This window comes from Psittacula echo (assembly GCF_963264785.1).
Source record: "Psittacula echo genome assembly, chromosome: 10".
In the NCBI taxonomy this organism is placed as follows: domain Eukaryota; kingdom Metazoa; phylum Chordata; class Aves; order Psittaciformes; family Psittacidae; genus Psittacula; species Psittacula echo.
This window is the reverse complement of record NC_137741.1, coordinates 8,363,131-8,391,095: the sequence shown is the minus strand read 5'-3', so window position 1 is coordinate 8,391,095 and position 27,965 is coordinate 8,363,131. Positions and strand designations below refer to the sequence as shown.

General features: G+C 37.3%; 1 protein-coding gene across 5 annotated transcripts in view; it reads left to right on the top strand.

The window, feature by feature from the left end:
• TCF12 (transcription factor 12) overlaps window positions 1-27,965 on the top strand; it is a 166,394-nt gene that overhangs the window by 26,079 nt on the left and 112,350 nt on the right. For all 5 annotated transcript variants that reach the window (XM_080626701.1, XM_080626700.1, XM_080626703.1 and 2 more), the window contains exons 4-5: window positions 18,097-18,170; window positions 21,793-21,861. In XM_080626701.1, the coding sequence (XP_080482827.1) occupies window positions 18,097-18,170; window positions 21,793-21,861 (143 nt within the window). The remainder of the gene's footprint in view (window positions 1-18,096; window positions 18,171-21,792; window positions 21,862-27,965) is intronic.

Genomic DNA, 27,965 nt, shown 5'->3' with positions numbered 1-27,965 from the left:
AGCTCTCACCTGGTGGCATAGCTGAGGGCTGGGAGCATGCGGGGAGCCCTGCCTGCTGGAGGTTGTTTGTGTGCCACATGCCTGCACGCTCAAAGGCAGGGGTGTTCATCGGAGAGGTTACCATGGTCAGGAGGAGGAGAGGTCGGAGAGCTGTGTGTGCATGTGTGTGCACATACGCTGATTAGTAGAAAATACTTTATTTGGTGCTCTTAAAAGTTTAAACTTTGTTTATATTAATCTTTTATTTTTCTTGTCTTTTACTTAATTATTCTCCCTCCTGACCCATCTTACTCCCTGAATCCTTAGGACTCCTCTTGCTTGTTTTGCAGCCATTCATTTTTTTCCTGCGTCTTTTTATTCTCATTTTTGTTTCAGCAGTCTTTAAGAAAACTTTTTTTTTTTTTTTCCTTTCTGAATATAGTTGGGACCTTTTTTAATATGGAAAAACCATCTGGTGAAGTAGTTCTTACCTTATCCCATCTTTGCTCCCAAAGACAGGTGTGGTAGATGTAAGAGAGAACTAGAAACCTAATACATTGATTGAAAAATTTTTCCATGCAAATACTGCATATTATATTTAAGATTATACTAAAATGATACAGATACAGCACAGATAGTTTCTAGTTTGCAGGTAAACTTATATCCATTGGTATAGACTAATGTAGAATCACAGAATAGTTTGGGTTGGGAGGGACCTTAAAGATCACCCAGTTCCGGCCCCCTGCTATGGACAGGGATGCCTTCCACTAGACAAAGGTTGCTTAAAGACCTGTCCAGTCTTTACTGACTGGTTTTACATATTTTATCAAGTGTATCTTTTCCAGCACATCTGCTACAGTGAATATCATATGAAAAGCAATTATTATTGTATCGATCAGTGCATGCATCCATTCACAATAAAAGGCCCATGTAAAAAAAATCCATATAGAGGCGTCTAATAGCTTTGTCTTTTATAAGAAAGCTCAGTGCTTTTTTATAGCGTGTTTGCTATAATCTCCTAGGATGACTCAGTCAAAGGCAGCAGGTCTTAAATGCCATTTCAGACTGGACTGTAGCTGGTTAGGATTGTTCCTGTCTCAGGCTGGCTAGTATAGAGAAGCTTTTGATGCCCTATCCCTGGAAGTGTTCAAGGCCAAGTGCACTGAAAGCTGTCAATCTCTGTCCTAGGTTGGGTTTTAGTGTTTTTTCTTTCTGGTTTTAACCTGGATTCTTGAACTGGAATGACTAAAGGAAATAGTGATTTAGTTGGTTGTTAGTTTATTTTTATATTTATTTATTTACACACACACGTGTATACTTATTTTCTGGACTGTGGAACCATTTCAGGCTTTCACAGATTCTTTCTGTCTACTTTTGCTACCACATAGTACAGATGTGGGTATGCAGTGTGGATGAGGAATTACACCTTCTGTCTGAGGTTTGTGGTGCTTGTAGCACAGTGACTTTTACAGCAACTATTTTTTGGTTGAAGACTTACAGAAGACACCCTTGTATGAAATAAAAATTCAAGTAAGTTTTTTAATAACTGCGCTTAACACCCTCATAAATGGCAGAGTACTTCAGTGTTTCCTAAAAACTAGATGATAGTGAAGTTGTAGAGAGACGGTCTCAGTCATCACATAAAGTGGTTCTGGCAGTGATAGTGAAAGATCATGTTTGCCAGCTATAAGTGTTTTTTCCAAACTGTGCTCAGTTGGTAGACAATTGAGCATAGGGTGTAGCCTGGCATGGAACTGAGGATGTTGCTGGTAGTGGGCCTTGTGGTAGTCAGCAAAAAAGTTTTACTCTGAAGTAGTTCCTCTGTTGTTCAATAGCTTCACTTTGAACATGGACAGTGTGAGATATTTAATATTCTGATCATACAGTCAAGTAATTGCTTCACACTTTGGCTGCTTAAATAAGCTGAAGAGTGCAGAGGTCCTTGTTTCAGGGAGTTCTGCTGGTAGGATTTCTCAAAGGTCATGTTATTCAAAGAACTTTTTGCTTGCTTTGTCTGTGTAGTTGGATAACGTGAGTGTTCTGGATTAGTAGATGGATGCCTTGTTTTCAATGCAAAAAAAATTCAAACAGCCAAGACTATGAGGTGGCAGAAGCAGGTTCCTAAGCAAATGGTTTGTCAGATCAGCCTGGTGACCATTGCTGCTAACCCCTGTCACGTAAGTGATTGTCTGGAGACTGAATTGTTTCTGTAACTGACAGCCAGGTGCAAATACAGGAAGTGGATGTGTATTGAAGAGGATGGAAAATTGGAGAACCTTGGAGAAAAAATTGTTTCCCAAAGGGAAGGACTGGAAATCAGGGAAAAAATAATCAACTACAGCATGTCTGAAAGACCAAACACAATGGTAAACAAACATAAGAAAAAGACATTTAAAAACCAATGAGTCACTGCTGCAGGATGAACACACGCTTTTGTTTAAATCTTAGCTGTTCGTATTGACCCTTTTCAGAAAAAATACAGTTTCTGTGTCCTGCTTGCTAAGTAGGTATGGTGACTTTCTCCTGCCTTACAGTGTTGATGCCTAAGTCACTGTTTTGAAAACTTTTGAATTTCAAACCAAAGTTTTATATGTGAATTAGGCATTAATGTTACTGCTGAAGGTTCATTAGATTTGTTGTTGTTGCAACTACGTTTTTTGTGGAAAAGACTGTAATAACTGTGTACCTTTCCTTTTCAATGTCATAACTTAAAGTAAAATTTCCTGCTGAAATCAATAGAAAGCTTTGATTAAACCTGGTATCTTGTCTGGTGCATGTTGTACACTTTCAGAGAAAAGATGCAATAGTAAGAATTCTCATGAGCCTTTTCACTGTAGAGCATATTAATGCATTCTATATTTAACTCCTTTTCATGATCTAGTAAAAGATATTTTACTTGTTGCACAGTGAGTATGTAAAATTTTGAACTGTGTATTTCTCAGTCTTCCAGAATGACTTTTTACTGTAGCATATGCATTTTGTGATATGAGCTGAGCAAAATTCTGTTGTCTGAGAAGTAATTTTACTATTTGATTTTTAATATGAAAACTTTATATGTAAATTTAAAGTAGACTTTATAGTGCCATCTGTCTCTCATATATAGAAATTCTGTATATAATACATACATTCTATATAATATTTAATGTTATATAGAGACTTGCTTAGGAAAACAAAATTCTTGACATTAAATTCACTAAGCAGTTATTCAGGAATTACCCCTGTGATGAACCAGTTCAAGAATTTTGTTTTTCTTCTTCCTCATTGTATTGATCAGAGCAAAATTAGTTCTGTGCTGTTTGTCCAAAGGACAGAGGAGAATACGTGCGTGTGTATAGATGCATTAGGTTACTATTATTCAACACACATAGTAAAATGTTCCTCCTAAGTAGAGAATTTGATATATTTTGCTTAATTTTTACTGACGTGCTTTTAGAATACTGACCTCTACAGGTGGTTCATTCTTCCTCTTTAGGCTGCTGGTGGCCTTGGTTTACCTCTGTTGCATTTTAAAAGTAAATAAAATAAATCCTACAGAGAAGTTTTTCCTTTCCAATGAGGCTGACAACATCAGGGGACAAAGAAAGAGCTAGTAAAGACCTAGCTAGAGCTGCTAGCTCTGATTTCCCCCTATCTCTGATCAATAGCATATTGCCTCTCACCCCTTATAATTCTTTTTGTCCTATAACCATATTTGCAACTACTAAGTTCAAACCGAACATCAAACTTTGAAGTATTCTATAATTTAAGAGTCTTCATGACGTTGAATTCTAGGCTTGTTCTAAATACTACTTTTTGTTGTTGATATATGTGCTGTCTGTGGAAACATTATGTATAATGGGGTTTTAATTAACTCATGAACTTGTGCAGGTTATCCATCCTTTTCTAGTTTAGTATCCTTGATGCTTCGAGGGTAAAGTACTTTTCTGCCTGTGCTTTGAGTTGCTTGATGTGATTTAGATTCATTTTGGAGCTCTTGGCTGCTTTTAACAAGGTGCTGTGATTGAGCTAATCAGCCCTGCTATGAACTGGCTGTGGTCTCAAAGCTTAACAGTCTCAAGATTGCTGCAGTTCCAGACTTGTAATTTTTGAGCTGTTTTAAAAATGGTTTTGAGTGGATTTCATGTGTAAAAGATGGCATGCACATGATGACACTGTTGTAATTGTATTTTCCTGAGGCCAGATGTTGAGACCTGTTTGAAATACAGGTGTTCCCTTCTATAATTCTTACTTTTTTTCAGCAGAAAATTTATTGTAATGATTTAACAAAAGTCTTGTAAACCTTGTGTTAGAATGAGGCATGTGGGTGTGAAGGAGATGTAATTAATTGGCTTTCAGTATAAAAAGTGTTAAGTGCAACACTAGATCAGAGCAGGTGCGACATCAGATTCTTCTATTAGTTGTCTGTAGCATTATGGATGGCATTACTCTGGATATAATCAAGTACAGCAAGTCTAGAATTTTAGCTTCAAAGGTATTTTATTCTTAATAGGAAGTTAGATGAAGTGGCTTAGCTCCTCTTGTATTTTTAGAATCTTTTGTAAACTGCTAAGCTCTGATTTTACAATGAAAGGGTTAACCTGTGTTCAATTGATATTCTCTATGAATAGGGTGTATTAGATATTTAAGACTTAAAAATCTAATTAGTCCTTGGATAACTTAAGAGGCTTCACAGATCTTAAGAGGACCATGTGTGAAGTTTCTTTTCACTTTGAACCTTTTTTTAATAACAGCAGGTGTAGATTTTCTTGTCTGTTATTTTGTCATCTTTTTATGTAATATTTCATAGGTAGTGAGTGGTTTGGTTTTGGTTTTCATTTTCTCTTGTTTCTTCCAAGTAGACTAAGATAATGATACACTCTGAGTCCTTTAGGAGAATGAAAACTAGGCTAAAGAGATCTTAAGGGCTCAAGTGTGTACAATGTTATGGTTTCTTGATAATTGGTTAAGAATATATATCTTACTCAAGGCAAGTTATGCCCCTGATGTTTAAAAATTGAACAGTGAACTTGAAAATGTCAAAGGAAGTGGCTTCAGATTTATTTATTGCTTTTTTAAAAAGAAAAGCCAAGTGAGGAATAAAATCCCAACAACAGTCCGTATTACTTCATGTGAAGTTGATACTGTAATTGGTGACATACAGAGATTTTTGAAGTTGAAATTACATATATGCACCTGAGTGATGTACATGCTTACTGCCTTTGTGTAACCCTCTAAATATAAACTTTACATCTTTAGATATGTGCAGTGAATTACAATGGACTGGAGCTCTTGGTACTTGAATTTTTACGTTTGATTCACATGCATCCTGTGTTTATGTGTTTGTTAGATTCACTGGGCTTTGACATCACTTGTGAAAGTTCAGTGAAGTACTTGTTTTGGTTTGGCTGTTGGGGTCTGTGGAATGGGCACAAAAGGACATGAACTTCATCTACTGTAGCACTTCAGTTATGTGAGCAGACCACATTTGTTTGAATTCAGCTTCAGTGCAGTTCAATTTACCAGTATTCCTCATTTTCTTAACATTATGCGGGCCATCCTTTTATAAAGGAGTGTGTTCTGCATTTTTAGTCCATGTGAACACATACTGTGGAGGTGTATGTGGTCTTTATTCTGAGTTGTCCTATTACACATGTGAATCTTCAGAATGCTCTCCATCTTGAAGGGAGGGTTGATACTTTTTCATCTGAACCTAAGTCAGTAATACTTCATGTACAAATAGGGGTATGAAGAGAGATTTGATGCCTTATTACCCTTCCACACAGTGTGATCTGCAAAACACTTAAGCAATAATAATTGAAGGGTAATAATATTCTTTGTGACTGGAATATAAGAAATTTTTTCCCAGGTACTGAGTCATAGTTGTCCCTTTCAGAAAGGCAGAAACTGTTTTTTCATTTTTTTTTTATTTTACATACTCAACAGAATGTGAAGAGTGTCTCAATTATTTGATAATCTTTATAAAGGGTAACATTTTATTTTTAGTGGCTGAGCAAAGCTGGGCACTTGCACAAATTTCATTGTGTTGGAGTATGAAAAAGTAAAGTATAAAGTGAAGCAAAGTCTGAAAGCTGTTGCTAGAGCTAAAAGCAGTAACGGAAAGAGAGCCAAATGCTGGATTTAAGGCCAACAAAACTTAAACTTCAAGTCACCACCCAGAGAGGCGAGGTTTAAATTGGCTTGTTTTGGCAGTGCTTAAGATTCTAAAATACAAAAGAGAAAATGTGCTATAGTAATTTATAGAATCAACTTATTTGGCACATGGAACTGTAGACTTGTTTTGGCTAGGATTCAGTGTACTTAAAAATTTTTAAAGAGTCCTACTTTTTGTCTTTGTAATTACAGAAGAAACAGGGAAGGAGAAATCTTGGGTTTTGTTGCCACTTAGTTTCAAGTAATGTACTCTTCCTTTAAATTTTGGCTGAAATTCTAGCAAGTGTATGATACTGTGTTTGAGTGTTCTGGCACTGTTGAACTTCTGGTAACCTGTTTCTACCCTAACACTGAGCAGATTTGATAGCTTTAAGATTTTTATGAAGCTTGTTGGTCTTTGTTGTAATTAAAAGATGCATTTATTCTATTCTTTTTCTCACACACTCGCTTAGTATCGATGGTCCAATAAAGTAGAGTTCCAAAGTAGACTGCAGGATTTTGTGCATTACCACACAGTGATGCCTTCTCCCTCTTCCCCAAAGACATCACCATGTTTCTAGAGTATTGGCAATCTCAGAGCTAGTGATTGCTTGAGAAGTGGTGGGCTGGCTTCTCTGGCCCTTCATGTGACTGTGAGTCTGACTCTGGCCTTGTCTGATTCTTATGCTCTCCCCTTCCTTTCTTCCAGTGCTGGTCATGTTCTGCCCCAGTAGTGAAATATTTCTGTGAGCTCATCTGGCCAGAAACCAGCAAGGGTTGTTTTTATGGTTCTGTTTTCTGCTAGTTTCTTCCTGAATGGGTTTACTGCAGGACCTTGCAAAACAATGGTGCTTGTATGAGAGAAGAAGACACAAAAGCCTTGCTGTGGGCAGTGGGGACAGCAAAGTGTTAAGGGAAGCAGGGTGGCCTCCCTTGGGGTGGCAGCCAGCCCTTAGTTGTTAGTAAGATAGGCTTATGTTTGCATACATAAAACTTGACTCATAAGCTGTTGTCTGGCAATGGTTCCTGCATCAAAATCCCTTGTGAGGAGTTGAGAAATGTTGCTTTACTGTTTAAAGGCTTACTTCGTGTGAGGAAGTGTTGTACTGCTGTAGCTTATGGGTTAGCCAATGTGCTGGATGCTGTGCTGGCAGGGACCAGCTCCCTGCAGTGATAGGGAACTGCTAGAGAGTTTTGGTGTCCTTCCATCCACTTCTTATTCTTACTCACCTGTAATATTAAACTTACAGTGTTGGTTCTAATTCTAATCTAAAATCATTAGTTTCTGTGTCCCAGTGAAATATCGTTAGAAACCTGTTCTGTATTTTAAGGTCTAAGTTTTATAGGAATGAAGTTGTGAGACTATTTGATGCTTTTGTTAGAAGGAGAGACTTTTAAAACATCATGGGAGAAGGAATTAAAAAAAAAACAACCCAACCAGCCAGTTACTGATTGCTACTTGCTTTTTGTCTGTAGACTATTCAAGTTAATGTTTGGAATTGTTTAATGATGTATTATTATTGTAGAAAGAATAATTACCAGGTAAGGGTGCTTTTCACCACAGAAAGAGTTTACCACGTTTCATTGGCTTTCAGCATTTTCTAGCTATAACCTGCAGAACTACTGCAACAGCATACTTTGAGAAGCAGGAGCAGATTTTTTGTTCATTTATTCAAAGTGCAACTTGTCCTCATTTAAAAAATGCACTTCAACAGCAACAGGTATGTCAGTTCCAGTTGTAAGGTTGTTAAAGAACCAAGGCAATTTAAAATAGAGATACTTGAATATAAATTCCAGTTCTAACTTTTCCATCAAAGTTCTGCTTCTGTAGTGTGTATGGTTTCTAAGTGTATTTTATTAAAAGTGTTTTAGCTCATGTAACACTTGTGAGTTTTCAATGCTTTTCTTATTTCTATAAAAAGAGTGATATTTAGGATTTCAGCCAAGGAGAAATGTTACACAGTCCAACCAGAGTATGGAGTATTAAATGAAAGGCTAGCAGAAGAAATAGAAGGAAGAGCAGTGAAGTCTTCAAACAGGAGGAAAAAAATCTGTCTTTTGGTTAAGAAGTAAAGTTGGAGAAATCTCGACATCTTTGCTATCAAATGTAGGTGTTTCTGGACTCATTTCCACCAGACCCAGAGCCTTTTTTTTAAGGTAGTGATTGTAGTCCTTTAAGTTCTTTTAGAAATAGGTGGGTCTCTCTGCTAAATTAGCAGTGTTAAACTGTTGTCATTATTTTTCAGCATTTAAATACCACAGTGCTGAACGGGGGGCCTTGACTACTCTAGAGTTGTTACTTCTGCCTAACTGACAAAATTATCCAAAGGTATAATTTTGTTGTTGGAAGGTAATCCTTTCAAACTTACCAGCTGTTAACAACATGGATGTACTAGCAGAAGAATGATAAAATGCGCATGATCCTGAAGTGCAATGGAAATAAGTAAGTAGGTTAATACCGTTTGGTTATGAAGGAAGAAACTGGTGAATACAGGTGTTGGGCAACTTAATACGTCAGTGGGGTGTGGTAAGACATCTTGGTTCAATGGAAGGAGCAGCCTTTCTTTTAAATAAAGAGTGGGAACTCCTAATGAACACAAACACTTTTTTTTTGGGATGGAAAGTAAACTAGGCTCCCTCAGACATCTCCCTTGCTGCAGTACTGCTGTGTATTAGTGCAAGGCCCATTAACATCAGGCAGCAATCTTCCTTCCACCTCGTTTGTTGATGTAAGAGACTGAACTGAATCATATCAGCTTTCCAGCATTATGGGCACACCATCATTTACTGCCACTCACATTAAGGGAGCTGTCAACACAAACCTGCCTGCCTGACTCAGAAAGCAGCTAGCAACCCAGGCAGCAATGAGTTTGATTCAGCAAATACTTGGGCAGATATAATGGTATCTGGGAAATTTAAAGGCAGATTTGTCTCCTTTGACAGAGAATGTCATGTTTTCTTACTTTGAGAATGAGGTACAAAAATACCAATAAAATCTCTGTCACAGAAGTGGTTGGAAGAACTGTCTCAGTGTTGAGGGAAGGGGTTTGAAGGATTCTTGGGGCTTTTTGTTTGTTTGGGTTTGTTGTGTTTTGGGGTTCTTTTTCTAAGGTGTCTGGGGGCCCTGCTGGCAGCACAGGCTGTGCGAGGTCTCCATCATTTGTTCAGACTGGATTCTGCTTATGGCTTTTGGAAGTAATGGAATTACTGAGAACTGTTGGTTTTGGACCTCTACTAAAGGAGTATCTGGCAAGAGCTTTATTATGTTCCAGCCAGCTTATGAAGGGGAAGCACCAGTTAGCGTGCAATGCATCCTGGAAAAAGTAGTCTTTGAAACTGGAGGCTAATGTTAACTTCCGTCAGCTCAAATTCTTGGCTGTATAAATACAGATAAAGAGGCTTCTTGAAAGTTTTTAATAGTTTAAACATTTTCTTTTTTTCTTCCCCCCCTCCTCCCCACATGCCTAAAATAATGGAAGAACACACATTTTGCTTTAGGCGGGGCTTTTACTGAGGGAATAGGGGCTATCTTCCCTTGGACAAACCAGCAGGGTATGTTGTTGTGCTGTAGGGCAAATGGTGAAGCCCTAGCCTTGCAAAAGCTTCTTTCTTGGATGAAAATGAAGAAGTATGGAGGCTTTCTTCTTGATTTTTTGGGGAAAAAAACCACCAAACAACAAAACCCCAACAAGATAAGTGCTCCAGGTTGTAATAATTACCTATATTTGCTATATTTATTCTATTGTTTTTTCACATGTAGCATAGAGCTGGCCTACCACATCTCTGGCTTAACTGAGCAGATGTGCCGTGCTTGCATTTATCCATTAGGCATTCTTCCCTGTTTAAATACTGACCAGATAAACTTTGGTTTGGAGTTAAAAGATGATGTCTGATGTTGACATGTTCACATAATGGACACTTTTCCCAGCTGAATTGAGAGAACCAGAATTCTGTTAAGAACTGTGTACTCTTTTGAGTAAGTAGTCTTAAGAAATCTTCTTGTAAAGATAAACCAGGGGGGCAGTGGTGGGGAAAAATCAGGATTAGGGTTGGGTAAACCTGAAAATCTTTCAAACTACTTTGTCTTCTACAAGTTTTCTTTTATGATAAACATAAAATGTTAGTGTATTGATGTTTTAATGTGAGATGCCGGGATGCTGGGCTGCTGTTAATAGATGTTAGATTTCAGTAGCGTAGGGTAGCCAAAAATCGGATACAGGGATACTGTGTGCATTAGCAAAGTGTAGGTTTTCTTTCACATACTTTTAGGAAGTGGCTTGGTCTAGATCTTTTGAAGATCAGACTTCTGTGATCTTGACTGCATATCTGTAAATATCTTTGTTTCCAATCATACAAATTTAGATGTGGCATTTTCATTTCCTTGTCTATACTGTACATTATATTGCCTTTACACTTTAAGTTCAAAATCAAGGCTCGCTAGGATGGAAGGTTTTTGTTTGATACTTTATTTCTCCTCTGGTTCACCTACATGAACTCAGAAAAACAAAATTTATGATGTTTCTCACAAATGTATCATTTCAGTTCCTTTCCCCTCTGTCTCTCTTTCCCTTAACACACACAGACAAACTGCTTGGTATTATCAGAGGGTCTTTTTTCCTTAAAGGGTTTGAGTGTTAATTAATGCATTAGTGATAATCTAAATATCAACAAGTACTTTTAATTTGTTACAATTGGATGATTTTAATCGTACATGTACATGACGGTCATCAACACTATGAAGGGATGCTGACAGGTTGATCTTGGAATTTGTTTTCAAGAGGATCAGAGTTTGCTGGATGCAGTAAATGACAGAAAGCACTTTTTCTTAATGTTTTTAGACACGTTGTTAGAAAAGCTGTTACACTTGCACTGTTTCCTTTGCTCATGAGGATTAGCGCCTCAGTTACACACTCTGTAACTCAGGCTGTATTGTGTTCTGGTGCCTGAATTGGTTGTTTTCTGTACTGTTGTAATACAGTTGGTAACAGTGGCTGTTGACTGTAGGACTGTATTTGAATATTTTTGGCCTGGTGTGTTCAGTCGTGTGACACTGGCCTTGGTTTGTTTTGCATATAAATAAATAAATATATATATATATGTATAGTAAAGTGTGTGGTTATATAAAGCTGTTGAGTCATAACTGAAGTAACCACAGGAAAATTTGCCAGTTGAATGGATTATTATGGCAGCTAATATCGTAAAGCTGAGACTTGCGTGTTAGAGCTCTTCAGTCTGATACTTCATGGTTCAATACAGAGGGTCGAATAAACAGCATGATGGGATTTAATAGCAGTTTAACCGTGTGTGTGTTCGCCTATGAAGAAAAGCTCTGCCTTGTATCCCTGCTAAAGGCTGGATCTCTAAGCTGGTTTGCTGAATTCACATCTGTAACCAGAGAGGTTTCAATTTATACTGTGTCTGCACACATGTAAATATAATATACATGAACATAAGCATTTTAGGTGTTGGGTTCCCCCTCCCCCCCCCAAGAATTTTAACTTTGAATTGGATGGAAGAATAATATTAAAGCTTGTATTTATACAGGGAAACTTTTTTTTAACTAATTTAGATGCTTGATTTTATATTTTTGTCATTAATTGTGCTTGAACTGTCTGAATAAGCATACACAAATAATAAACATATTGCATACAGCATATTACATACAGTATTGTAAATATGCTCTCCTCTTTGAGCTGTACCTGATGTACTTTTTCTGGCAGGTTGGGTGTAGCAATATGCAGTTTTCTGGTTTAGTACAGTTTGGGTGGGAAATGCCGGTTCCAGTGTTATATTTGCGGGTTCCGGTGTTATTTTGACCAGGTCATACCAGGTCGCTTGCTGTGTTCGGTGATGTCTGGGAAACAGAATAAGAGGAAAGAGAAGCAGGTTACTTCTGACATTTCTGTAAGAGCACTGCTATTACAGGAATTAATAACCTAATGTTGTTCTTACAGAATACATGGGCCTTATTACAAGAAATGAATAGGATTGTTTCTGAAATCAAGTAAAAAGTAGTAATGGCCTTTTTTTTAATAGCAAATTATATTTAGGTTATGAGTGGAAACAAATCTGAAACATACTTTGTAGTTATACAGGAATTCTATTAGCAGTACTGACTTTTCATGTTAGACACTGTTAATGAAAGCTTTCATCAGTTTTCCTGAAGCAGCATGATTTTTTCCCATTTTGTTCTGTCTTTATACAATGTAAGTATTCTGTTGTATTAGAAAAAGTTCTTCCAAGTGTACACCCCAAAGTCTTATTTTTCTTGCAGATAATTTTCTGTATGAAATACAGGTTTTAAAAAGCTTTCCATAAAGAGTTAATGCAATTTGCTGATACATTTTAGGATCCAACTAATTTTTAACACCTGTCAATGCTAATTTTGGTCTGTTTTTGCTGTTACTCAGGCAAGATGTGTACTTGATGTACATTTCTCCCATTTGAATAATTTTGTTCTGCTGAAGTTTTAATTGTGATTGCTTATTCTGGGGATAGAAATTAACTTTATATAGCATATTCTATTGCCTATTCTGAAAATAATTTCCACAATAACTGTCATAGCGGATGTTTATTCTTTGCTATGTCAGATAATCGTGCTCTGGGATTCTCCAGGATAAACAATGTTTCAAAAACACAGATTAATTTATTTACTACTAATAAGAATCTCTGTTGATATTTTAGACAGTTCTTACAAACTGATCTTTACAAAGAAAAATATTCAAATGGAAGCTAATGCTTTATGGGTAATAATTGAGATAACTGATGCGTCCTCAGGGTGGCTTCAATCCCTGCAGCGCTTCATTGAGCTTTTAAATGTCTGCCATTAGAGCTTGGTAGTTAACAACCTCAATTCTCATGGTTATAAACCTGACTGGGCAGGTGGGGAAGGATACTGAAAGTAATGGTTAGGCCCAGGAGAAATCTCACTTTTAGACCACACAGTGGATTAAGTGTTTGATCTGCAACTCTGGGGCTTAATACAGGGAGGAGAGCGAGCAGCATCATACAATTGAATAAAAGTATCTCAGGAAGTTTCCTGAAGGAATTGTAGAGTCCAGAGAGTTTGTACCAGACAACTCTGACTCAAGACAGTGTTTGTGACATATCCATTGCACTGCCATTAATCTTCTCTGGGGCAAAAGGTACAAAAAGAGATACTGCCACTGGTGCTTGTAAGAAGTTCTTTTACTGGGGAGGAACTTTCCCTTTTGATCCCGACTTCACATCCATATGCTGTAAGGCGGTTGTTACATTCTCCAAGAAGCAGTATGGATTGAGATTAAATCTTTCTTCACCCTTTCCCCCCCCCTTGCTTGAAGTACTTCCCCTTGCCTTTCCTTTGGGGGTGGCTGGAGAGAAAGCCCTCTATTTATATAGTTTGAAATTGAAGTGGTTTGTCTTTTACATAATTATAATGTTGCATCTGAATTTATCCCAATGGCACTTCAGTGGTTAGACTGTTGATAGGTTGCCTGGGTTTCATTTCTCTTCTCAATTTGATTAATGTCCTTAGCTTTGTATATTTTAAGCCCACCACATGACATCTATTGTCAAGCTGCCTTTGGTTTTGAGCACTGTCCCCTGTCTTCCCTGCCCCTTTTCTGGTAATAAATGTGTGGAACTTTTATCTTTTCTTTACTAGTTTATCTGATTTGCAAATTTCAACTACTATTTTAGAATGGAAATCATTATGTTACTAAAAATATTAAGTGTAATTTAAAATGAGAAATATTTTCTATTTGGAAGCAAGAAGAAGAGGCTGAGAAGTAGTCTGAACCTATTGAAATTTAAATTTTTTAATTGAAGTAGTATTTCTCCATCAAATAATATTTCTGTTTGCATCCCCTTACTGGAAAGTCTAGACCTGAAGTACAATTTTAGGTAATAAAGTTGTAATAAATTTTAGGTAATAAGTTTTATCATACTTCACAACAGACCTTTTACAATATAGGGTCTAATGGTAGATTGATTTGTTTGGGTGTCTAAGATGCAAAATACAATCAGTGTTATGGTTTGTGCTCTTGGTTTTTTGCAATTGATTTCAGTTGTTGAATCTTATCTAAAGGAATATTATTACTCTGAAACAAAATTGGATAAAGAAGTTATGAAAGATAGAAACTCATACCTTGAGTACCTAGTATACAATCTACAATGTGATTTTTTTGTCAAATCATTTATTTGATCAAGATCATAGCAGATGGTAACCCTATCTTGTTTACACGAACATGAGAGCCTGTGTCTCTTGAAATAAGTTTTAAATATGGTTGTCTTTGTCTTATACGAGCAAGACCAGCAACTTTCATTTCAGTTTGATTGTGAGATCCAATTTTTTTATTAGATAAATGTTTGGACCTGTTTCTTCAGAATGAATGCATACATAGAAGTAATGAGGCAACAGGTTTCTTCAGCTTTTCTTCTAGAAGAGCTCGAAATGCTCACAGCGCCATCTTTAAAGTGACATTAAGCAAAGCCTTTTTAGAGTTCAGTGCATAAAGTCAGAAAGCACCCTCGTGGCTGGCCTGGCCCTCCCAAGGTGAGTGAGGAACACACAGCCTTTCCTGCGGCCTGGCTAGGATCCCAGGCTGGGGCTGTTCTGTGTCTGCAGGGCTGGCTAAGGGCAGGGCCAGTGTCCTGCTGGCTCTCCCTGGCACGGCAGGAGGGACTGCATTGGAGGTGCCGTGTAAACCAGGCCAGCCGCAGGCTGCCAGCTAGGTCTGCTCGAACAGAGATCAAATGTACCTAATTACCCTAGTTAAACTGTGGCCTCTCTGCTGTACAAGTAGCTATTCTGATTGAGAACTGTGAAATCAGCTCGAGTCATTTCAGTTGCTTTCCATTCTCAATGCCTACAGAAAAAAGAAAGTGGTGTTAGAACCTCATCATACTTTTGTCTACCTGACTGCATGTATTTATGTTTATAGCATACAGGCATTGTATTTCCCCCTTCTTTGCATTGCTAAACAGATTGAGATATTGCAGCCTTTCCATGTGCAGCATGGTTTTCAGTGCTCTGCTAACTGTCACAGCTTTCCTGTGCCCTTTAACATCCTTGAGGAATTAGTGGATACTGGAACTGGACTCCTCATTTCCTTGTGGAAGGGGTTATATGAAGGTGATGATTCCCCTAGTTCCTCAATTCTGTTTCGCATTTCTCAGGACAATGCTTTAACCCTTTGATGACACTTTTTTTTTTTTTTTTTTTTTTGCTTTGAGACTATTGAATTTATTACCAGAGCTGACCCCTGTGTTCTTTCTTAGTGAGTGGTCCCCACTCTCCTCCCATCTGGAATGCATATTTTATGGTCCTGGTGCATTCCTGTAGAGCTACCTTTGGCTGCATTGAAGTATGTGATGTTTGTTTGTGCCCAGCGTGTTAAGAGTTTTTTTTCTGGGTCTTTGTCTCTTGCAGGATTTGATGGTTTTTCATGTGTCATCACTGGAAAATGCATTAGTGTAACCAACCAGGACAGGTTCCTTGGACATCACTATAGATATGTATCTTATGTCCTGGTTGAGGGTTGCTGGGCAGTTCTCTGCTTGTTTGGTGTGTGCTATGTTGATGGGGACTGAGGGCAGCAGCAGCTTTGTTCCAAGTCAAATCCAGATGTCAAGCAGCGGGAAGTCAGACTGCTCATGTTCTGTAGGCAGTGAAATTCTTCCTCATAGGCAAATGAAATTCTTCCTCATAGCCATCAAGGAGCTTCTAAAATGTGAATATGTGTGCCTTGTGTGCACATTCGGATTAAAGGGTAGGTCTAGATGCAAGCCTGTTTTGTGTATGTAGAAGAAGAAAAAATGCTGCCTGAGAAGGAGGAGAAAGACACCTGGCAGGAACAGGAAGTGTGTTGATACTCCTCAGTACTCCAGCTAACCGTACTGGGCTTTTTTAGGGAACCAGTTCTGGGCACTATTTAGAAATCAGTTTTTCTCCCTATCTTAAACTGTTATATTTTGGTTTAGAGCAATTTCCTTTAAAAATGTATTTGCATAATTCAAATTTAGAATTATGAGAATTATGAGAATTTTTAGCTATACATGTGCTGGTTTGGCAGGATTTTAATGTGGGTCCTTACGTCCCACTGACTCAAATTTTTGAATGATAACATGTTTTACTGGTTAGGGGTCATACATCTAAACACTCTTCGCATAACCATTATCTGCTGATGTATTTCCTAAATGCGTTGGTATAATGTACTGTGTCTTAGACTTTCCCAAACACTTTGTCTTGCAGGAAGATATTTTTCTTCCTTGCTCCACTATATGTCTCTTTTGAAACTAAAGCACTGGCGGACTTGTTATGATGATCACTGGATTAGTAGCGCTGTTGTTTGTCAGAAAAGAGTCAGTTGTGCCAAAAGATTACTTTTGCCTTTGTCAGTGCCAGCCACGACTTTTTACTCAGCTCCTGGACCAGTTACAATGAAACAACAACAGTGCTGTCAGCTGCAAAGCAGCGAACTTCAACGATCTGCTGGCTCAATGTAGTGGTGGTTTTGCATTTCCAGCCGTGAGGATCTTTCCTGCAGTACACAGAAGGTGTCTGTAGCTTTCACCTGGGTGATTGTGATGTACACTCTGTTTAACAAGCCTTCTGGAGGCTTCGTCAAGACAGTATTTTGTAGCTTCGAAAAACACATAAAGAAAAAATTATTAGAATTTCGTAAAGAAAACCTCATAAACAGAAAAATATTAGCATACTGTTACTCCACAAGTAGTTATTTACATTGTTTCCTTGCATTTTATTTTGTAGTGCGGCCAGTCTGAGAGACGTTATGAAAATTTTATAGATTCAGTATAAAATTAGGGTTTAGGCATCATAGATGGAGTAACTTGCACTCAGCTGTTAGGTATAAATTGTGTATTTTGTTCTTATTTATAAATTATTACTTTATAAAGCTTCATAAATACTTTATATTATACATCACGTAAAGAATTTATGCTTTATATCAAAACTCCTTATGAGTTTGAGTGACAGGGAAATAATGAGTTGTTTGTGTAGGCCAAAGCATGTGGAAGTCTGCAATTTAGGATGGAAGTGCTCCTTCCTGTTAAAAATACCTTGTGATACAGATAATCAGGAACTTGATTACTAGAATAGTAACCTTATCCTGTATGAATTGGTTACAGGAATTCAGATACTTTTGCAGTCAGTTGTTTTGGAATGTGGTTTAAAGATGGTTTGACCTATTTTAATATAAAGCAATTAGAGAAATTTTTGGCAACAGTGTTTGTAATTATTGGCTAAAACACGGGATATAAATTATATGTGTATATACAGGGGATATTTATTCTGATACAGAGTCTAAAGAACTCCCTGTTTTTTTGTTCCCCATTCTCTTTTGAGCTGTAAGCTGGATTTGCATAAAGGGAACCGATTCTAAAAGAGCCGTTACAGATTCCTGTTTTACTAGGGCAGATACCGTGAGTGTCTGTGGTGGTTGGGACTTTTTTTTTTAAGCCATTGAAATATAACCAGTCTGTCTTGCTTTTTCCCCCCCTTATGCTAAAATATCTTGCATGTCACATAAAGAACAAGCAAGGGACATAATTTTGCACATATTACAATACTTACGCAAGTCATGAGAGCAAAAAGTTGATAACAAGTATACGTTTCACAGTATGTGCTGCAATATTCACTGCTTAAGATGAAGGATAAATCAGGCTGTGCAGAAAGCCACGCTAACATCACTGTGCTTGTTTTGTTACTGATGCTAATTTCTTACGGATTGGGTAGGGCAGACACTGTAGATTGGCAAATCATCTTGACTTTTTATGCTCCTGTTTTCAGCAGCTGCAGGTGTCCAAATGAGTAGGTTGCTTTGTAGCCAGCTTCATTAACAAGGAAACTGTTCATCTTAAGTTTTGCTTTTAGAAATACTGCTTTAAATATATGGAAGTGGATGAATTTGCTTTCAGGTTGCATCTGAGAACATTATGCTTTTGCTGTCTTTTCCAATAGGCCTGTATTTTTCTTTTTATTGCTAGGTATGGATGAGCGAACAGGTGCCACATCCTGGGGAACAAGTGGTCAGCCAAGTCCTTCGTATGAATCTTCAAGGGTAAGGTTTTCACATAATAATTCATAGGCAAAGTTTATGGGAATGTGCAGTGAAAATCAGCAAATGATTTGACAATGTTTTTGAGGGGTAAGATCCTTTAAATGACAGTTAACATCTTTTAGAGACTTCGACTTTGATATGCCGCTATAGTGATTCAGATTTCTAAGGCTAAAAATTATAAAAGTTAAGAATCTATGAAAAGATGTAACTGTATACTTGAATGATGAATATCTGTTTTATTTACCTTATGGTCAGAAAATGAAAATATAAGTTAGTACTTAGCTGTGTTTATTTGCAAAGTGTAGGGAACGCTTTCCATGATCATTAGCCAGCTATAGTGTGTGTTTGTCATGTCAGAGAGGGGCTTTTCTCTTTAAATACCTTTCTTCTGTTCCCATTCCAGCTTCATCCATCCTGCTTATTGAGCTAAAGGTTTTTGATAGTAACTAAATATCCTAAAATAATACTGCCTTTCAAAAAAACAACTCAATGGTCAAAAGCAGGCTTTCTCGCTTGTAAATCACATTCCTTTTCGTATTCTCAATTTTCTTTTTATGAATAGCTACTCCTTGAAAAGCCAGAGAGCTAAGTGCCTGGTGAATGAATTATTAGAAATGCACAGCAGAACTGGTGGGCCTAGTCTAAATAATCTGTTGTGATTTCAGTACTCGTGAGCCAGAAAGCTGTGTTAGCTGTTTTGCAGCTTTCTTTTGCTGTGGAATAAAGTGGATAGTCTGCAAGGTCTTGTCCAGCTCCCTGGATATTGTTAAGGCTCCTTTCTGACTTTGGAAGAAAGCATTAGGAAGATTTTATCATGAAGTACTCATTTTTCCATTGATCTTGGTAAATAAATTGTAATAAAAAGGTAGGAGACCTTTATGGTTGATGGAAATATTTCTGTGAAACATAGAAAGTAGACATTGTTTGAAAACATCCTGTGTAATTTGATGAGCCTTTAGATGCTTTTTCTATGTTTGAACTGGAATCTTATTATGCAGCTTTAAGTAACTCAAATTGTTTGGTGTTTTGACACTCATTTATGATGTTGCTGATCAATTTAAATCAGTCATAAATCAAGATGACCTAACATGATTTTGAGCTTGTAATTTATTAGCTATATTAATCACTTTTCTTGTTAGAGGATCAGGCAGCTAACATTCCAGTACTGTGAAGTCAGGGTGCTGGGCTGGGTGTGTTCTTATTGTTTCGTTCGGGTTTTTTTTTTTTTTTTCCTGTTGTTTTTGGGTTGGTGATTTTTTTGTGTGTGTGTTTGTTATAACAGAAGATTATGTCTAAGAAATTCAAACACTGGTCAAGAATTGAACTTCCCGCAAACTATACCATTATACCCTAAAGCTGGTAATAAAAGCAGATGTTAGTGCTGGTAATAAAATGTTAGTTAGTAATAAGATGTTAGTTAGCTGGTAATAAAAGCAGAAGTTAGAACCATAGAAGAGGTTGGTGAGATTTGAGGTGTATCATTAAGAAAAGCAAATGTAAATGTAGGTTTGCCTTGAGCCCTATGGAAGACTCCTGGAAACGTAGATCTTAAATTCTTCCATGGTCAGGTGTCTGTCTGTGTAACTTGAACATATGAAAAAAGAGGTGGTGGGGGTGGGACAGGGTGAGACGGGGGAAGGAATTACCTCCCAGCAAACAATTCTTGCTGAACCATAATTTATGGTAGCACAGTTTCAGCTAAAGCCAGTTGGATTCTAACCAAACAGAGTATATTGTTAAGAGTTGATGGAATCTATCCACAGAATGTTATTGAAGCATTTGTTCCTCTGCTAAGTGCAGAGGTTTTTCTTTTACATGCTAGTAATTTGAGATGATGCTGAGAGTTAATTCTGAAGCACCAGTTATTTACAGCTTGTGATGGTTACAGGATTTTTTTGAAAGCGAATATGTTCATTTTTGTTTAAACTGGAGCGTACAGTTTAAATAGGTCTTTCTTCATTCAAATTAAATACATTATAAATTATGTTTAATTTTAGGCAATTGGTAGTTAATGCTGTCTGATTTTTTTTTTTCAGAAAGTTACAGACTTTGAAAATCCTGACATGTAGATTTATTTCCCTACTTGTATTTGTGGCTGAATTTAATTATTTTATCGTATAGCTTTGTGTGCATCAGTATAAAATTTAGAGATAAAAACAAATACTTGCATGCAAACTCTCTTGATTTATAAACTAAAAATGAAATAATAAGGTTCACTTCTTCCCTCTGTCTCCCAAAACAATGTTTTGTGTTCTTTGCCTTCTCTTTTTAAAGAAAAATGATTTGTTCCTGTAGTATTGAGGTGATAGAGTTTTCTTCACTTTAGCAAAAAAAATCCCCTGTCAAAAGGCAGCAGAAATGATGGGGGACAGCACCTAAATAGTCCTAAATTCTAGTGAAAGGTTATTATAAGTTGAATATCTCCACAAGTGTCTTCCTACATTAATTTTCTTTTTGGAAAACCTGTTAAATGAGAGAAATTCAAGAGCAAGTCTTGTGTTAGATTAGACTGCCCATATCATTTCTCCATGGGGTCAGTTTAGCTCTGAGCTGTTGGCTCACAGTCCTTGAAGGTTCTGATCTCTTTGACAGCAGTTCCTGGTGGGATCACTGATCAGGTAGTGGCAGCTGGTAGGTTTAGGTTTTCCTGAGACACCAGTGTGATTGGGTTGTCTTAGGAGGCATCAACCTCTGGTGCTGGGCTTTAAGATTACAAAACATGTGCATCTCCTTCTTTTATGTTGGATGTCATTTTCATGTGGTGGGGAGTAAGTCCTATCCCACCGGGTCAGGACTGATATTATGCAGCATCAATGTGAAGTGGCTATGCAAAGGAATTCAGAGAGTTTGGCTGATGAGTATCATCTTTGCCCAGGCCTTCAATACACTTACAAATTTGATGGGGTTGAAAAAAACCCAGCACAGCAATTTTCTCTAGAGGCCCTGCATGAAGCAATAAAGAATGGTTGTCTGGGATATTGTTTAAATGACAACAGTTTTATTTGAAAGAAAACTGAATTCCTTTCACAGGAAAACTCCATTCCGGTGTTTTCCCCAGAAGTCATGAACAGTAGAAATACATACAGTCTGTGTACAGAATTGGTAATGCTTAGGAGGCACAAATTTAATTCCTCCCATGGCCATGTTCTTTTGCAAAAAAGTAGAACTAAGGAAATTCTCTTCTGCACTGAAATTGCTGAAGAAGCACTGGACTTCATTTACCAGTCTAAATGAAGTTCACATGCATAAATTTGAGGTAAGGTGTACGGTCTTTATTTTTTGATTTTCTTTCAACTAATGAAATGCTTTGCACTTCTGGCTCAGAATTTTGAATAAAGGTAAGTTCTGCTACTTCATGTGCTGCCAGATAGGATGACTTTGAGGAAAAGCTGAAATGGGTGTGTAGGTCTGTGTTGTAAGATCAGATTTTCTTGGGAGTCAGGGCACGTGATACACTTAGTCTTCTACATTCCTAGGTTATTCTTTGTGGTTAACATATGGAGTTTAAATAAGTTATAATTGTTTTACATGTTCAAATTGAAAATTCAGTGCCTTTTTTCCATAATTTCAATATAGAATGGTATTCTTGTCCTAATTATTCTTACTGCTTGCCTGTTCACAGGAAAATGGCAGTCTTCATGGGAAAAGCTCAGACCTCTCCACAGACATAGAAAAGTTGAAACCTCAAGAGGTACTATTTCTTTTTATCTGGAGTGTGGTAATTTATTTTTAAATCTGCCTGCAGCCTGCTACTGGGGTTTTTCTTTAAAGGTCACAATACATTGACCAAACTATTTAAGAATTAAAATTGTTGTCACAGTATTGGCTGGAATTTCCAAAGGCACGTAAAGATAAGCAATTTCCAATTAAATAGAATTGGAATTTGGTGATAGTTAAGTACATATCTGTTAAAGCTAATTAAATGAGATGGTGGAAGACTGGCTAAAGGAGATCTTCCTTTCCCAACTCCTGCTGAAGGTCTGTTCAGGTCGGTATATATGATCTGATTGTGTTCGACAGGGATGCTTAAGGAAGAGTGTAAGTGTAGGGCCAATATTTTGCCATCTTTACTGGCATACTCTCCTGAGATGCGCAGTACTTGGGGGCTTAGGAGGTTTCTTGTCAGAGCTGACCTTTTAGTCGTTGTTCTTACAGCTGTTGGTGGAATTGTTCTCTGTGAGTTGTGACTTTTTTTTTTTTTTCCCTGACTTTGCTTACAGTTTTGGCAATAACTGCAAGTGTTTCTTGGCAAAAATATTGATGTTTTTGTCTTAAGTGTGCTGATCAGTGATTTGACTGATTTCTGCCATGTTCCTGTCTTCCAAATAGTAATTGGTTATTACTGATGTGCTTAATTTTATTTTTTTAAACAAACATCTTTATTTTACATGCCACTTTGTGTCTCTCCTCTCCTCAACCAAATTGAAGAATCACAATCTATTGGTCTCTGCTTGTATAGAAACTTCTCCTAACCTGTGGTTAGTTCTTGGTGCTGTTCTCTGAATTCTTCTTCTTTTTCTGAATAACCCAAAAGTTAGGGTGTTTATGACTGTTTGTACTAGTTGAGATGAGGTTATGCCATCAATTTCTGCATGACATAGTAATAAGTAAGAAAGGAACAGAGAATGAAAGTATTAAGTCTTGATACTTTGACTGTCACTGAGCTCTGAAGTGATATTGTTTCAAAAACTGTGTAGAAAAGGTATTTTTTCTTACATTTTACAGTTGTTACCACATTGTTATGACATTGAGTTATTTTTTACCATGTTCATTTTGTACTCATTTACACCAGACTCTGTCTGCTGTTTTAATACCAATTGCATAAAGAACTTGCTTTGCAATTCTGCACTAACATTTAGTAAGGGTTATTTTAGAATGTTTTTTTTGTGGTCAGCAAACTTTGCTGTATCTTTGTTCACCCAGTCTTTTTGGTTTATTCGTGTAAATGTTAAAGAACACTGGGCTGAGTACATTTTTTTGGGAAAGTGGGGAAAACACCTTGGTAACTTCACTGTGAAAACTAGTCATGTATTCCTGAGCTTGGGGTGGGGTGTTCATGTATTTTAATCTTGTGATCAGTAATTAATTCACAAAAGCTGCTTCTCTTGTATTCTATAGCAGTTTATTTTAAGAGTCTCTGGTAATACTGTATTAAAAGCTAACAAACTCTTATTTCAGTAGTGTTTTAAAGTAATATTGAAGGCTGAGAACCACTGCAAAATTAAGAAAACTTTGTGAGAGCCTTGATTATTGTTACCTACTAGTTAAACAGTGTTGTGGAACTGAAAGAACAGTGCCTATTAGAGTTGGCTGTGACAGTCTTAAATTTGTGAAAAGGTGTAAGTTGAGACATTAGGGATTTCTGTGAGCAAAGTCTCTTTTGCATAGGCCAAGTGTTTTGTTAGAAAAAGGAATAACTTGAAAATATGTCTCTTGTGGGAGAAAAAGTAGGAAAACTTGATTTTTTTAGAGAGAACTGTTCCAGAGTGGTGATTAGCAAGTCAGGGGAATTCTGCACAGTGCTGATGGTCTCCCTTATTCTTGAATGATTATAATGAAGCCCATATACAATACCATGTCACTGTTTTCCATCTCTTGTTATTAACAAGACAGTGCTTGTTATTCTTCCAGCTCTCCAAGCTTACTTTTACTTCTATGTATGCAACAGTGGTGGTTTCTTAGTGATTATCTTCTGGTTGATGTATGCAAGTCCCTCCCTTAGCTAAGTGATGTATTTTTGCACATGTTCGTAATCCCTTGCATTAGAAGGGTAGCTGGCTCTTAGTGTTTGTTGCAGAGGACTGTAAAGCTGCTTTGTGAAAGCCTTGCTCTACTGAGCTCTCTGAGGCAAATTCTGAGGTGCTTGAACCAAGTGGCATGTTTGCTGCACTGCAGCATATGAAAATTTCATCTTCCTGTTGTGAGATGATGCTGAATGTTTTAGCTTTCCTACTTTATTTGGGAGTTATAAATTATACTCATAATGTAGGAACAGAATGGTGTTGCCATGTTTTTTGGCATATACATTGCCTTTAATTGAACATCTACCACAGTTTTTATTGCAGTGTGGCTAATGATTGCTTTTATTTCATGAAGAATCCTGCTCTCTGAGTTTTTTTTCCATTGTTTTGGTTTTGTTGTAACATGTCTTTGCAATAAGAGGAACAAGTTATTTTTTAATCTGTTTAGATTGCTGTCTGCAAACCAAGCAAATCCAAAAATATTTTTCATAAGACATTTCCTTGCTGGATAGTCTTTTTACATAAACACACATCATTTAAACCAATAAAAAATGTAGCATAAATTAGCTGAGGTTGTTCTCTTCCAAAATCTGAACGGTGAATGTTTTAAGTATCTTCCACCATGTACATTGCACTAAAAGCTGAGTGTACATTTTGACCTGATTTAACAGAGAAGGTATCTTCAGTACTGAGTATGCAGTTTATCCTTCTTTTCATTTATGTAACTCTGCTGTATATCTACTTGAAGCCAGACTTGAACAGATCAGGACACCACTGGTAGATTTAGATGGCTTTGTAGCATTTGTCAACAAGTTGTCAACAGGTAATGCCCTGTGTTGTATGTAAAGTACTCAGACATAAATTGGAACCTAAATACTGTATGCCTCAACTATTCTTCCCTCCCCAGTAGTACTTTTCATTTGTGAAGAAGTCAAAAAGTAGTAATGAACTAGCAGGTTTTGAGGTAGTATTTTGTACCTCATAATCTCAGGTACTTAACAAGAAAGGAGGCTGTTAAAATAGAAAAACAAGAGGGATACAGAAATACAGTAAGCTTATCAGGTCTGTTGTATTTGTGTCCTTTTTGTCTCTGTTGGTGTTTTGTTTTTTGTTTTTTTTTTTTTTTTGGGTGGTGGAGCTTGTTTGGTGGTTCTTCTGGTTATTTGCTTTTCTTGAGATATTTTATAAGTAAGCAGATGATTCAGTGTAAAATCAAAGGTAAAATTAAATATTCCATATTCAGTGCCCTGGACACGTTTGCAAATGCAGCTTGCTTTGCAATTTGATTTATTGGGCAGCACTTCTCAAAGCAAGTTCTGACATGTAAGTTCTGAACGCTTTAGGTAGGTTTTTAAGTATTGTCTCTAAGCATTTATTGATAGTATATTGGCTATACCTGTATTTTATTTCCTGCTTTATAGCCTAGATAAGAGCTAGAAAAATCTGCTTTCACTCCATACTCTAGAAGTGTGTTCTGGTTTTTATTTTGTTTGGTTTTATGGCAGTTGCCTATCTACTGAAATTAGTATTGGGATCTTTTCACAGACTAGTTTTTCATGTGGCCAGGGAATTGTCCCATTTCATATCATGTTGATAGCTGTTGTCTCAGGAGAGGTTAAAGAGGTGTAATTGGCCATTGGTTCTAGCTGTTTAAAATCCGATTCATCATTCACTAAGTTAACTTACTGGAAATTGATTTACAACTGGAGAAAATAGTAATTATTTCAAAGTAGATTCTTTGTTCAGTGTGTTATGCACTCCTTTCCCTTCCAAAGCTCTACCAGGTTAAATAAAGTAAACCGTGTTTCAGTTGTGCTCATACTCCATTCCTGCACATGTAGCTTTCATCTATTTCAATTTGATGTGTGGAAATAAGTTAATGAAATTTTTTACAGCTCTCTTACAAAGCACATAACTTCTTATGGTGATGCTTGGAGGGTACTTGTGAAAGCTCTCTTGATTTTTCCCGATAATACCTGAAATCTGGGGTAGTGATACCTGCTTTTGCCCACCCCCTGTGTGTAGCAGGTTACCAAGTAATATATAAGGCTATGTTTCTGTCTTTAGGATATTGTAGTGGAATGTTAATACTTGCTGATAGTGAAAGGGAGTCAGAATTACAACTTGCAAGTGTACGGCTCCGTGTTTCTGTTGCAGCTGTGTGATCTCCACCAGCTAACTGCATTAATTCCCCTGTTCAAGAGTTATACAAGTTTTTTGCACAGTCAGGCGAGGTGGGGCTGAAGTGCTGCCTATTCTCAGCAGGCTGGGACATGGCATGCATGGAGTCTGCGGAGGGAAGAGGTACTTGTTTCCCGGCACATGAGATGGGTCTTCAGCTCTATCTCTTAGCCTTTGCATTGTAGCAGGCAACTGGCAGTAATATGGATGAAATGATCTAAAGGGGGTGGGGAGTCTACCATTCTTGTTCATCTGCTCCATACACGATCGCCCCCTTCCCCCCTCAATGTCTGGAAATACTCTTTTCCAGAACAAGATAGTTATTTCTGGAAGCATACATGATCACATAATCCATAATCTTTTAAATTAGCTAGGACACCTTGGTATGGCTATTGCCCAGAGCCTTGTGTCTAATCTTCAGTCAGTGACTCACCACAATGTTCCTGGGCGTAGTCGGTCTGCATCTTGCTTTCTTCCCCCGCTCCCTCCCCTCTTGAGTATTTTCCCCTCTTGTTTGTCTTCAGAATCTCAGATTAGTTTGGAGAGGCAGATAATCCAAAATAAAGTGGATTTCATCAGTAGATTCATTGTCATTCATTTATACATTAGTCATTTAGATGACTGTTGCCTGATTCATATGATCATAGCCAAATTTAGCTCGTAAGAGGCTTCAGTATTCCTGAGTTTTAAAGAATGCTTGTTAGTTAAGGTCAGCCAAACTTGTAAAATTCAGGGAATCAGAAGCAGCCTTTATTAAACTTAATCTTTTGGCCACGTCAAACTGTGAAGTCAACCATTCATTTTAGTGAAAATTTAATGGTTTAAGTTTAAAGGCAGTAATTGAGCTATATTGTCAGTTGCTGAAATGCAAATACCCACTTATTGATCTGGCAGCTTGGTCATGAGCTACAGCTGGGTCTGATTTTGGTCTGGTTGCAGGGACTAGTGTAGTAGAGGGCTTGAGGTAAGGGAGGAGGAACAAGGAAAAAGCACCTGTGTTCTCTACTTTCATGGACTTGGGCAAATTGCATGCTGAGGAGTAGTTGACTGTATGGGAAAAAGTTGTTCCATGAAGTCAATAAATGCATGAGAAAATAGTGTGCCATGTAGTTACAGTGTCTCCAGTCAGTTTTCAGATTTTACCCCAAAGTGGAAAGAGGATGTTATGCTAATTTAGAAACAACCACCCAACCAACTTGAGTTAGTCAGGAGTACAGTTTTTCTTAAGCGTGGGCAAATCCTGGTGTGACTTCAGAAAATAATTACTAAGAGACAATAGTTTTATGTTTTTGAAGTGGAAGCAAAAGAGAGAGGGTGCATCTTCCAGAAGCCCTGGAAGCAGTGAATTAAAAAGGGGTAGAAACAGTGAGCTGAGGAGGCTTTTTGACTTGTTCTTAGATGAGTTTTCTGACTAACTTAATCCAAAATGTCAGAACTTTAATGGTCATTGAAAGACACTGAGTTTTAGGAGGTCCATTACTGTTTTCTTTTGTAAAATGGGGCATTGACTCGTTGTACCAGGCCTTCCCTTATGGTGTGGTAGGATAAATGTGCTGAGGGAGCGTGTTTTCTCTGTTCTAGAGAAATACATTCTGTAAGATAATTTTCATGTGTCCTGCATACAACTATTTATGATTTTGTAAACAGTCTCATTTTTAATTGGTTTAGTTGTGTTAGCATCTCTGTGCACGGGACATCTCCTGGTAAAGCCTAAATTACTAGAACACTTGGGCATCTTACGCAGAAAAGGTGGGAATGAAAACTGTTGCAACTGTTGTTGGTTTTTGGTTGGTTGGATAGTGTTTGTTGCTTAGAGAACATCACTCTAATCCAATGAAATACCTGAAAAAGTGATAAAATGTTAGAGCATTCA